Raw genomic sequence first — 13507 nt, 5'->3', positions numbered from 1 at the left:
TTTTCGCGTTGGTTTCCTGATAGCATTCTGAAAAAGGAGAGAGAAATAAAATTGGCTTGACAAGGCTGCCAAACACACAGACATTCAATCTATGTGAAAATTGAATATTTTTTCATTGTTCATTGGAATCCATGTAATGTCCAACCCATACGATAGATTAATGTGATAAAACTTCTCATCAAAATAATAAAATGTATGCTGGCAACCCGGTACAGTTTGCTCATATACGAGAGAGTACAAGAGAAATACGATGCGCAAAGGGAATTGAGCGTGCCACGTGGTCGATTTAAAACTCAACACGTGGCCCTCTGTCCTCAGACCTTAATGTATGTCTCGTCGTCCATTACGATGCACTCATGGTATAGCTTCCGGGTGCGAGATTTGGCCATAATATTCTGCCCAAAGGTTCAGTTAGATCCTTTCGTTTCCTTGAAGCCATGAAATTCGGACCGCTTCATTGCCTGTTGGATGAACGGAACGAACGAATTGACCTTTTTGGTCTTATCTCTACTCAAAGGAGCCCTTGTACGAGAATGAGTAATGTCATTTTTAATGTTCGCTAAGTAATGACATTTCAAATTTATATGCCCTTACATCGGTAGTAACAAGTGATTAGGGCATATCGCACGATAGGCCCTTGCGAATGTTACAAAATATAATGCTAATTGCTCGGCTCTACAACCTTCATTTACACAATAGTCGATATAATCTCGTAGATAGAAGTCCAATCTACGAAATTGTGCGCAATATGCTTGAATTTCATGTTTAAAACTTGAGTAATAAGCATTATTTTTCGTAACTTTTAAAAGGGCATATCGCACGATATGCCGTAATCACATGTTAGTACCGACATGTACATTAAAAATGACTTTGCCGCTCCTAGTGTAAGGTCCGCTAGAGTTACAACTGACAGCACAGGTTTCCAAGATGTTAGGCTCTCTGACAGCTCAAATACAACAACAAATGCAAATTGGTTTGTTTTCATCAGGAAACGCATGTATTAAACACGATTCAGACGATCAATCAACTTCGGTGGTGTGTGGGATGCATAAGTGTGTACCATCATTCCTGTATTACCAACAGTGTACAAGGTGCTGAACTGTAAGGCAACATGAACCGAATGCCTTAACTGACGGCGTCGCGTCTCAACCGAGGCTACCAACATGAAAAGAACTGAGACCAGCACATATTTCCCGCGCTAGCTCAGTTCCCTCCGAGAATACACGAGAGTCAGGTAAGCCACGTCGTGCTTGAAACGGCATCAAGTCGAAGGTGGTGGCTATTGGCCAGAAGAGTAAAGTGCACAGGTCGACATCCGAATTACCTTATTATTTTTTTTAGCCGAATATTGCTCTAGTATCCGACGTTAAAATGCTCCGTGAACTTGACGTAGTGTCCTCTCATATGAGCAAAGTCAAAGCAAAGCAAAGTCTTGGTATTACATTCCTTTCAACAGACTTCGCAGCCGATTCTTAGCGTACAGAATCATTGCATTGCTAGTACTATGGATCCTACTGACACTAAGAATCCTTCCAGGTCGGGGCTCGAACATACGACAACTGGCTTGTAAGACCAGCATCCTATGCATTGAACCGCCAACCCGGGACAAATAAGAATTGCTTACAATTAATGTTGTTGTTCCGTAATCGTTCCATGAAGGTGATAGTCGCTTGATGCTGCGTGTGAATCGCTTTTACATATTGTTTTGTTTTCATCAGGAAACGTGGTGGCCACCCATTTTTCAGTAGGACCGCCATTCATTTTTCACCGGCATAGAAACCTCAATATACAAAAGTAAAGGCCCATCTACACTGGACACGATTTTTTCCTCAACGTAATATTGCAGTTCCCGCACGCCCAAGTTTCCTCTCAACAACCCTAAACATGTTACACGAACCACCGAGCATTATAAATCAAGTAAAGTCCTAATTTCTTTGTCTTTGTGAAGATATTCTGATCGATATTTTGTGGTAAAGCAAGATAAAAGGTACTGAATGCACATATAATAGCTAATATCACACGGAACGACACAAACCAGCAATATTTCAATCCTACACAAAATTCTCATTGACAACTAATTTTGTTATTAAAATCAGAAAAGTTGTTTCTATTTATCTATCACCATCATTACTGAAGGACAGCACAAAGAAAAAAAAAATGAAATTGGTTTTACTAACAAGTTTATTAGCCAAAAACTCATGAGAAGTGTCAAAGCAAAATAATCCATTAAAAAGCTAAAAGGGACAGTCTTGTTGAAACTGCTTGCAAATTGTTTAGATGTTTTTCGGATGTGTTATATATAAATATATAAATTTCTAAACCGATATGTAAAAATGACGTAAACTGTCAGTGGGAAGTGTATTTATTCAGAATTTGTGCGCATTTGAAGCGATTGTGCGTAATAATGTTTTTACGCAGAACAGTGAAGTGAGTTTCGAATGTTGCACTCTAATTGTACATGTCAAATGATGGTTTTTGTATCTTCCGAGTGCTCAAAGTTTTCAGTGAGAGAGTCGATTTCGCGAAGTCGAATGAAGAAAACAGCGATTTAGAAGAAAAATTTTCAAAAAGAAGTTTATGTTTCGCTTAGGTCTTTTTCTCCAATACAACATCGTGTTTATACCTGCCAATATAGAAAAGACTACCGCGACTGAATTTTTTTTCGGTGGTTTCGGCTAATTTTTTCTCCAAAATGCTGATTTCGGTCTTTCCGTGCAAATATATTGTTAGTCATATAACAGAAACATGGTTTCCCAGAAGTGGGCTAGATAGCTGCCTAACACATGGGCTGAAAAGTCCCGGGCCATACAAAGAGAACACGATTTTTTGGTTCAAAATTAACATTATTCTTCAACGTAATCGTCATCAAGAGCAACGCAATCATTCCAGCACCGCTCTAACATTTCAATACCACTTTTGTAGTACGATTTATCTTATGCCTGAAAATAGGCCTTAGTTTCAGCGATAACCTCTTCATTCGTGCGAAATTTCTTACCCGACGAGCATTTTTTTCAGGTCGGCGAACAGTCAGTAGTCGCTGGGAGCTAAATATGATGAATGTGGGAACAATTCGAAGCTCAATTCATGTAGTATTGTCATTGTTTTGATTGACTTGCGACACGGTGCGTTGTCTTGATGAAACAAAATTTTTTTCTTCGCCATTTGTGGTCGATTCTTTGTAATTCCAGCCTTCAACCGCTTTAATAACGCTGTATAATATTCATTGTTAATGGTATTTCCTCTCTCAAGATAGTCGATAAATAGTACACCACGCACATCCCAAAATACCAAGGCCATAACCTTTCCAGCCGATTGTTGCGCTTTGGACGAGGTTCACCAGTTGCTGTCCACTCAGATGACGATCGTTTTGATTCCAGAGTGAAGTGATAAATCCATGTTTCATCCATTGTCATTTTAGTCAACAGTGAGCAAACGCGGCACCCACTTTGAACAGAGCTTTCTCATAGTCAAATGCTCATGCAATATAAAACCAACACGTTTTTTCATATCTTTACGATGTCAGCTAAGTCACGCAAATTCACTTTTCGATCATTCAAAACGATTTTGTGGATTTTTTTTGTTTTCTGCGTTCTGCATCATCGGTGTCTCTACGACCACGTTTGAAGTCAGCAAACCAACGTTTTATTGTTATTTCTGATGGAGACTCCCATAACACTTTTCAAGCCATTGGTTCACTTGAACAGTATTTTACCCATCAACAAGCCTTGTAAAATTAAAACACGAAATTGCTTTTGATCTATTGTTCTGAAAATAACAAAAGTACGGTCAAGCTTCGCACAATAACTTAGAAACTAATGAATAGAATATCATAAAAAGACAGCTGTTGATCTTTTGAAGGTTAGAATTAACTGAAAAATAAGTAACTGCAATAAAACTAGCGCCATCTATGTGTTAGGCCAGGAACTTTATGCTCATGTGCTATTTTCACATACCAAGATTCATATGAAATGTTTAACGGCCTATCGAAAATTTTGGAAGCTTCCGGAATTACAAAAGTGATGAATGAAAAAACTGCAAATGCAAGAGTTTGCATTTATGAAAGAAAATGTTATGATCACCCAATTTCTCTAACATAGTCAGTAAATTCGTTTAGTTCACAGGTCTTGTTAGTTGATAATTTCAGAAACTTACTTCGTTATCTCAAAGATGTCTCAATTGGTTCTCATAAACTTTCAAATGAACTGTCATTGCACACTGGAAATTGTTTGAATTTTATTCGGATCCGACTCCCAGTTCCGGAACTACCGGGTGAGTGTTTAATATTTCAAAGCTCAGTTTTGCAATAATTGCCAATTAATAAATCGTAATTTCAAACTTTTTCTATGCAAAAAAAATAGAAAAAAAACTAAAGTTACAATGCATAAAACCTACGAAATCATCAGATCAATAATAGACCCTAAAAATAGACATTCGCATTTGTTCGATAATCGCTCTGATATTTGGACTTGTCCGTACATTCGGGTGCGAACGAAGCAGACGCTGCTTGCGCACTGAAGATGGATGAATGAATTAGTTACACGAATAATATGTGCAACATTGTATGAGACTAATGCTCATTCAATAATGGTTTCGGTAGCTTTGTGGTCTTCAATTAAAAATTTAGTTTTCGCAAAGTGATCATCGACTGCGGAACCATATTTTGCAGATCTTCTGGAATTTTGGAATTTTTTTCATGAACAACTTTTTTTTCTGTCATCGATTGTTTCTAGCAGTACGTACACAAGTTGCCTTCTCAAACTTGTGTCTCATTTGTCGTTGATAATGTTTATATTTTTTTTAGAAATAGAGAGTGAACATATTTCCAAGTCACCAAATTAATAATGAACGGAGAACTATTTTGGTTCCAAAAGGGTCCCAGTATAAGAAGGTTGAGAACCACTGCTTGATGGTCACACATTTCCTACAGGTGACATATTTAATTTTAGGTGGATTCCCATGTACTTCTGGTCAGTGCATACCGGATTCGACTTTATAAGAATATGAAAAATGAAACACAGAACTGCAAACTTAAACTCCCTGTGTACTAATTGATGGACAGTTTCCTAAGAGCAAGTGATGCGCATTTCAATCAGAACTCAATCCTGGTGAGCCGATCTAGCCATCTTGCGAAAAAGTCGAAAAAACTCCTCCAAGTGCATCTCTAAATTATGGTACATAAACCATGCAAATTAGAAAAAGACATTTGGAAAAACGAAAAATACGGGTGATTGTTTTTGAAGATGATGAAATAAAAAGCAAGCATTCATTTTAGCACGCGCACCTTTCTGCATGATGTATTTGCAATTGTTAAGTTTCTTGACAAGTAAAATGACCCAGGATCATATAATATCTTAGAAATAATGGATAGCTTCAGACTGCGTAGAAATTTTGTTGAAATGAAACTATTTTTTTAGTTAAATCAATTTTATCCGTTGGTGAACTCTTGCCACGACAAACGTGAATACTTTTTCCAACAGTTGCCCTGCTCTTGATGAAAATGATAAAAGTTTATTCTTCCTTTTTGTCTTTTTCTTCATCAGCACTGTTCGCTTTATCGTCTTCGTCGTTGTCACTTTCTTCTTCACCGGCTGGATTATATTTAATGCCTTCCTCATTTTCGTCCTCTTCGTCGTCTCCATCAACCTCAGCATTCTCAGCTTCCGCTCGCTCCATTTTACGTGCCAAATCGGCTTCATCCGTAGCCGTGACTACTTTAGGAGCCATTTGCACCTTGAACACGCCACCGAGATTCTCGATCGTTTCCTTGATTACCTCAATGGCAGTTTCCAGTGCTTTCAGTCCATCGGTTTTCTCCGGAGTTGAGGTTGTCATGACTGAAAATGTTCCTCTTTGTGATAGTTGCATTTAATAAAAGGCTGCCAAAACTTACCATACAATGGTGGAGCAATCAAATTAATTTTGATAGGTAGTTCCTCCGTTGATAAATCCAAACCAGCACGTAGTGCAGTTTTGACCGCATCAATTCCTTCGTATCCGTAGCATGCACATTCTATGTCTGCACGGATTTTGACGGCTTGCGAAGTCAGTTTTCGTTTGATATTACTCAGTAATAGTTCCCGTACTTCAGGCTCAAGACCACATTCATCAAGCAGTGAAGGATCACTAAAATATTCTCTTGGTTAATGTTTGGATAGCAAATTTCAAACCTACTTACATTACACACTGTTTAAACACATCATACGCGGCAGCTTTACTCTTCAACTTTTCCTCAAAATGCCATGCCGTTTTTTCGTACAGCTCCTCCAGCTGTTCATTGGTAAATTTCATCATGTCAGCTACATGCCGAAGGATTGAGTTTACAGCCTTGGCTTTGGCAAATCGTTCCGTACATTTTTCTACATCTTCCGGCGAGACTCGTCGTTTGGATAAATCTATGTAGCCTTTAAACTTGTCCACACGAATAACGACTACGGGCTCAGTTTTGCCCACTCGTATCAGTTTATTGATTGAACGAATACGCCGGCGAGATAGTTCCGAAAGCAAGATCATTCCTTCGATGTTGTTATACTCCAGCAAATATACGTATGCTCCCATCTCGGCGATGGAACGGACATTAACCATGACAACATCTTCCACCTCCGGATACTTTTGTTTGTAAAATCTGCACGATAACACCATTTTGATTAATAATCAATTCCTTTGGGCTGAAAAAAGGTAAAATTTTAGAACTCAGGTTTGTAAAAATAATTCTACAACAGATATTCAAAACAATCTTGATTATTCTCAATTTTGGCATTATCGAAATTATGGTTAGTATTGCTGTTCAAAACTGATTTGGACTTTTCTTTGACTATTTCGTTTATTTCGAAATGACGATTCCAGTAGTTCTATTCTGCATAAAATGAAATTGAACTTTTTAAACATTTTTACCTGTTTGAATAATGTTGCACTTGGAATTAACAGAATTTTTTTAACTGATGTAATATACATGTGGCAAATGCCGAATCAACGTTGACAGGAGAGAAGAAATCGTTCCTGTTTAAAAGCAATGGTATGAGTAGTGGGGGAAACATCAGCAAACAAGGATGCCAGATAAAGTTAACTTTACATTTTTTTACAAAACAAACCAAGCTTATGTTAACATCACAATTTGGTATACCCGCTTAAAATGGTTAAATTGGCATATTGTCTAGGTGCCAAAATATACAAAATAACGAACAGAATCCATTAAAACATCACAGTGCCTACACCTCGCCAAAAACAAGCATTAAGAGAAAATAAATTTATTTTATTTGTTAGGATGCCGCCTGGCGCTCCTGTCGCGAAATTAGGGTTATAATATAAAATGTCAATCGTTTATCGTTTCAGCTGTTTTTCAAAGAACGGCGAATCTAACATTGACAGCAAATGGAGAAAATCATCGATGAATGTTTCGACTTTGGTTTCAAATCGTGTTTAGAAATTATCGTATATTCTCTGATCAATTTATGATTAGTCGATGAATTGTTAGTTTATCTTCAAAAGGCACCCAAATGTTACCACTTTCCTTCTATATCCACTGAATAAATCAACATAAAAAGAGTTTCGCCCTTTTTCGATTTGTTTACTTTTATACTTGCTGTGTGAATTATAAAGATACGCCCTTGCGCATTTTTCATGAAATTGGCTGGTTTTCGCTACTAAGACAAATCTGTGAGTAGTTTTATTGTCTCTTTTACTATTTCCAGTAATAAAAGGTTCGGTAACCATCTAAAATAAAGAAAATAAATAGTTTCGCCCTTCCTTACTAGCAATTGAAGTATCGCCCTGTTTGTTGGCATGGAACACGGAGGGCGAAACTTGCGTAAACAGATGGAATGACAGTTTCGCCTTTTATAGTTCTTTGTATTACTAAGATTGGGATTTTTGTAGAATACGAATTTTTAGACAAAATTGTAGGATTTTGAAGCATTTATTGGTAGGAGAGAGAACCTCGATTTGTTTACTTTTGTAAGATACGTCCTTCTTTGAAAAACAGCTGGTTTATGTTATCTTAACAAGGGGACCATCGACGATTAAGTACTAAAAAGAAATAACTACCCAGTAAACTTTGTCGAACCGCGCCGACCCGATTAGCGGCCCTTACACGATCATTAAAAGTGTCATTACTGAAAAGTAATGACACTTTTAATGATCGTGTAAGGTCTACGAGTTCAGTAATGACACGAGTAATGATAGAATTCCGGATTTTCCATCATTACCAACATTATTTCTTCTTCTTATTTTTTTATGGAAGTGCTGAATATCTTTAGAACTATACGCGAAAAAATGACAAAGTATAGATTTAAATTATTAATATTTCATTAACCTTAACGTTTCAATGGCAAATCAAATTTATTTTCAGCTAAACGAAAATAAAAATATTGCTATTGCTATTGCTGGAGTAGTTACAAATACTCATCATTAATAATGAACGTGTAATGCTAAAAAGTAATGATGGACAGTAATTCAGTAATGACGAGCGTTTGAGCAGGAGTGTCATTACTTAGTAATGACACTTAATGATCGTGTAAGGGCCGCTATTGAGTACGATATCGGCGGATCGAAGCGCTGCAGTCAAGTCGTCATCGTCAATTCTGCACCATTTGTATCAACCGCGTCAATAAAAAAAAGCCTAAAAAAGTTGTTATCTGATCTAACTTTTCAATCTGACAAGACCCTTACACTGGTGCGCAGCTCACGTGAGACTGAAGCATCAGTAAGAATGTTGTTTTTAATTATGGACTCGCGAAAGTTTCTTTTTTTATTTGAATAGTCAATTAGAGCAGTGCATAAAAAAACATCATTAAATGGTGAAGCTGACGAGATATCGTGAAGTATTTACATAGTAGAAATAATGAAAATTTGATGTCGTTTCCAGTAGAGAACACTATTTGATACCTTACAATGTTACAATTACCATACTCTAACTCATTAGCTCTAAAAATATTTGCACCAAATATGACAGATGTACAGGCTCGTATATACGCAAAGCAAAGTCTTGGCATTACATTCCTTTTGTGGAATTTGGCCTTTTTGTTGTAACAGACTTCGCAGCCGATTCTTAGTGTATATAATCATTGCATGGCTAGTACTATGGACCCTACTGACACTAAGAATCCTTCCAGGTCGGGGCTCGAACATACGACAACTGGCTTGTAAGACCAGCGTCTTATGCGTTGAACCATCAACCCGGGACAACGTATATGAACTGTATGTAAAATTTAAAATAAGCAGCACTTCCAGATAGCGCCAGATGGCTAGAGTCATTTGTTATCGTTCTGGAGTGAAGTCGAACGTTTTGAATGATCGCAGTGAATAACCAAATAGGTAGCAGTAATGAACAAGTTATTTAAAAATGTTGTTCGAACCTATACATTTTTATCTAATTTACCCTGACTAATTTACACTGCGTTAAATCAGAGTCTAGCTACAACTAATGAGCAATGTTAGTTGCTGGTCAAACGAATCGACTTTCGTTTTCCGTAATACCGGAAATAGTGGTCAAAAACTGCACAAAGGATCTGACTCACGTTTCTCAGAGATGGCTTAACCGAAACATAGATTTAAATTGGAGGTCTTATGCGGAATTCCTGAATTTTGTTCAAGAAACAGATCACTATAAAAAGGGTCATATAATATATAGTCAATTCACAAAAAATGACAATTAATTTTCGTTTTTACAATAACTTTCATTGTGAAAAAAGTAAATGTGCAGCTAGTGTAAAGTCAATACGATACACGCACTGATAAAAGACAGGAGAGTAATGTCAGAGATATAATTGGATGACGTGAATGCGAATAAAACTGACATGCTTTTCCCACACATCCGAATATCAATGATTGATTGTTTGAATTTTACAATCTTTTAATACTTGACCACATGATAGTAACGGTACAATTATAAGGCGGATTGTGTGCGACATACGACCGATTAAATCAAAAATGCACTATTCGAATTCACTTATAAATTGAAAAATCAACAACAAATCGTTTTTAACCGTCTAGGATTTCTAAATTTAATTTAGGAATAAATATGACATTAATTTTTATAACTAACTTGTGAAACGTGTGAATAACTAACAAGTGAAACCAAAAGCCGTCATCTTCGATTTTAAGAATTCTAAAACTATAAATTATTGATATCCGCTCTCCGACCTTGACCAAAATGTATCTATTATTCCTTCGCAAATTCATGCGAAATGGTACAATATTATCCACTCATATACTGATGTGATATGCACTTCACAAACTAGATATTTTAGTGAATATCTTACAACTCAGTTGTAATTCCACCTATAAAAGATTATTACTCTTATAGTTATTAATAAAGTTTCGTTGCTCCAAAATATAGCATTGAATGTCGATATATAGCACGGCGGAAGGTTGTTGTGAAATAATGCTCAGTTACATATTGAATGCAACTTTAATGCACATTGCTTTAAATATGTATGATTAGTGTAATTATACATTAATAATGTAAAAATAGAGTTGTAAATGTGCAGTGATATAATGCATATGGTTACTTGGGTAGTTAGTGTCTGTTTTACTAGCGATCAAAACATGTCGTAAACGAAAATATTCCGAATTTCTATGTGTCTGGTTTGCACGATATGCTTTGTGCGATGATTCGTTCATTTCATGCGGTTGAAAGTTTACGCTTGAATTGAACGAATTACTTATTTTGGCACAGAATTTCACCTTAATGCTTGTTCATATTAATCATTTTAGAACACCTAAATTTTTAGTTATTCGTTGTTACTGGAAATTTTATTATTAATTGCTGACCATATGTTGATAATATGGGGAAAAAGATATGTTGCTGCGTTGAATACAACAAGAAATATTGGCGATTAAATTATATCCATTTTTGCAAAGATTAAATTTTGAAAAGGCGTCTCATAGTAAAGTAAGACTTTACGTCACAAGTGAATTGTGCGGAATTGTACAATTCTAAAGGATCATGTTTTACCTTGGATTACACCTACCTACGGCAACGATTCAAACATTATGGTTGAGGGACAACATGCCTCAATTCTGGTCCAAAGAAATGTGGCCACCTAGCTTGCCTGACTTAAATCCTCTAGATTTCAGTGAATGGGCGAATATTGAAGCACGTGTATGTAAACATCCTCACTCTAATTTGATTCCTCTACGGACCTCCATAACAAAGCATTGGAGATGAATGTCATCAGATTATATTGCCAACGTACGCTAAGGCTTCAGGCATCGTCTAGAAGTGGTCATAAATGCGAATTGTGAACATATTGAGTAAAGAGGAAGATTAATCTTCTACGAACATTTTATGTTATGTTTAAAGCTGATAATAAAGATACTAATCCCCAATGAAATTAAAAATGTTTGAGTCTCATTATTTCCTAACGCATACTGTATAGTTGTTTTATAGTCATAGTATTTTTCCGATGTTTTCAAATATTTAGTGGCGCTCATAAACGAGATTTATTATTACTGAGCTTTCTGTTTCGTTGTTATTGATGGTACATTATCAATGGTTTGTATGGGACTTGATTATCTTGAGTTTATCGTTTTTCTCGTGCAGCGTGTAAATTATATTTGTTTGTACTAAAACCTTACAACAGCAAACGGCATAAAAACTTTTTGCCAAGCCTCGCATTCGCAGTAAGTGTTGTCATTACAAGTGATTATTCTCCCTGAAAACGATTGCTGGTGCTCCGCGATTCGTCTGGAAATGTGTAAAATCGTGTACAGTGTGTAGTAAAATTATGCTTAATTTGCAGCTTGGATGCCCCGTTTGCGATAAATAATGCTGTTGAGTCGGAGCCAATCAGTTTCGGAGCATAATTAGTGATTGTAAATTCCCTGGTAAGAAGAGTGAAAAAATCCAAATCAACAATGGCGGCGACCATCTTTTCATCGACTCGGCTGCCTATCGAAGCTGTAACAAAATATGATTTCAGTTTAGTTGTGAAGCTTGTCCGCTTTCGGAACATAATTCAGTGAGAATGGTGAATGCTGTTAAACTAGAATTCGTCGGTAGTATCTTATCTGCCGACTCGATCAGTTCGTTGAGGGCATAGTCTCCAAAAGGAGTGTTATGCATTAGCCGGAAATTAGAACGAATGGAACAGACGGTTTAAATGCGAGTGCTCCAGGCAATATTGTACAGAAAATTTTTGGACTCAAAACTATCAAAAGTGTCAGTGGTAATGCAGTTTTATTTGCGATAGCGATATTTCTTTTGTAATATAGAGTATTTACATTCTGTTGTGATTCTGCACTTTTCCACTTTGTTATGTGAAAAATGTATCAAGAAGAAAAGTGTTGTAAAGTGCCCGAGAAAAACAGCTTGTGAATCAGGGATCAGAGTATGGATCCGGAACAGATTATTGTGGATGATGATGTTGATGATGGGTCTACTGATGGAGATTATGATTTCATGCAGCAAGATCAGGATGCCTTATCAATCAGTGCACCATTAAGTGAGTTTACTGGAAGAAACTTTTTTAATGTTCATATTTTCATCTAGTCATTGAAATTCTGTAGAAGCTCTATTACTCATTATCTTTCTTTGAATTATTAAATGGTACAATGAGTTGAAAATGGAATGTACTTGTGGAATATTCTTCTGTATGTAGATAATGTAGGAAAGAAAATCTCTTTCTGCATAGCAGTGTAATGATGCCTTTCTTATTTCCATTGTAAACGAAAGTACGTTTATTTTTTAAAGAAAATTTTGGTTTGTATGGCCACCAACTGACTAGACTTACACATTGAAACAGTTTTCCATGTATTCCCCTTTTTTTCTTGCATCAGCGGACGGTTTGAAATTTTTAACACTCAACACCGGAATCCAAAAATTGCCATATTTTGTGTATGAAATTCAAGCTAAACAAGGTATTATTTTTGAATCAATTTCATGAAAAGTATATTGTGACCTTTCGGTGAACGACTAAATAGTTAAAACCGGTGTAAAATAAACAATTTCTAATCTAATATTTTGTGATTGGATTTTTAATCTTTTTTTATCACAGCGTGTGTGTAAATATTATTTATAGTTTTAATTAACATCACGACACCATTGGTAAAATATTGTAATATTGGCTGTAATCGTGAAACATGCAATTCCGATGCATATATCTTTTCAAATAAACTTGTATTTATTAAAATTCTACCTTTCTTTCGGACACACATCTAGTACGGTAGCTATGATTTGTTTCGACATCATCACCGTATTCAACAAAAATCACACACCGGTAACAGACATTCGTGTCTGCACCATGATTTTGTTTACCACACGAACGACGGACTCGTTTGTGTTTTCAAAACCGAGCTTCAGTGTTGGTTTTTGTTTTGTTTACCGCGTGTACGAAATCGAACAACGCACGCTGTGTGCTTCGTTCGAAGAGGCGGTATTGTGTTTTCATTTTCCATACCACCTCACGTACGTATGTAAATCATTCACTGAGAAAAGTGGGTTGGCTTTTTTAGTTTGTAAAAAAATATTCCCGATGATTCTGGAACCGGGAGCCAGGAACTCGTACAGTCG

General features: G+C 36.4%; 2 protein-coding genes across 10 annotated transcripts in view; one reads left to right on the top strand and one right to left on the bottom strand.

The window, feature by feature from the left end:
• Window positions 1-5262: 5262 nt before the first annotated feature.
• On the bottom strand, window positions 5263-7051 carry LOC131437734 (eukaryotic translation initiation factor 2 subunit 1). The gene is made up of 4 exons (XM_058607268.1): window positions 6892-7051; window positions 6176-6665; window positions 5891-6123; window positions 5263-5834 (listed from the first exon to the last, which is right to left on the bottom strand). Exons 2-4 carry the CDS (start codon window positions 6637-6639, stop codon window positions 5509-5511), a joined length of 1023 nt encoding a protein of 340 aa, XP_058463251.1. The 5' UTR covers window positions 6640-6665; window positions 6892-7051; the 3' UTR covers window positions 5263-5508.
• Window positions 7052-11620: 4569 nt separating this feature from the next.
• Window positions 11621-13507, top strand: part of LOC131437888 (histone-lysine N-methyltransferase 2C-like) — a 134628-nt gene continuing 132741 nt past the window's right edge. For 7 of the 9 annotated variants that reach the window (XM_058607535.1, XM_058607536.1, XM_058607540.1 and 4 more), the window contains exon 1: window positions 11621-12440. In XM_058607535.1, coding sequence (XP_058463518.1) covers window positions 12329-12440 — 112 coding nt within the window. In that variant the 5' untranslated portion in view covers window positions 11621-12328. The remainder of the gene's footprint in view (window positions 12441-13507) is intronic. The other 2 variants (XM_058607543.1, XM_058607542.1) reach the window with 1 other exon arrangement.

Source organism: Malaya genurostris, chromosome 3 (genome assembly GCF_030247185.1).
Source record: "Malaya genurostris strain Urasoe2022 chromosome 3, Malgen_1.1, whole genome shotgun sequence".
Lineage (NCBI taxonomy): Eukaryota > Metazoa > Arthropoda > Insecta > Diptera > Culicidae > Malaya > Malaya genurostris.
This window is presented reverse-complemented; position numbering and strand designations above follow the sequence as displayed.

Bases quoted from the DNA above. Each gene is read 5' to 3' on its own strand.
- LOC131437734 (XM_058607268.1), bottom strand. From the start codon at position 6,639: ATGGTGTTATCGTGCAGATTTTACAAACAAAAGTATCCGGAGGTGGAA. The intron at 6,124-6,175 runs GTAAGTAGGTTT...AGAATATTTTAG, and splicing joins GTGTTTAAACAGTGTGTAAT to TGATCCTTCACTGCTTGATG. The intron at 5,835-5,890 runs GTAAGTTTTGGC...GAACATTTTCAG, and splicing joins GATTGCTCCACCATTGTATG to TCATGACAACCTCAACTCCG.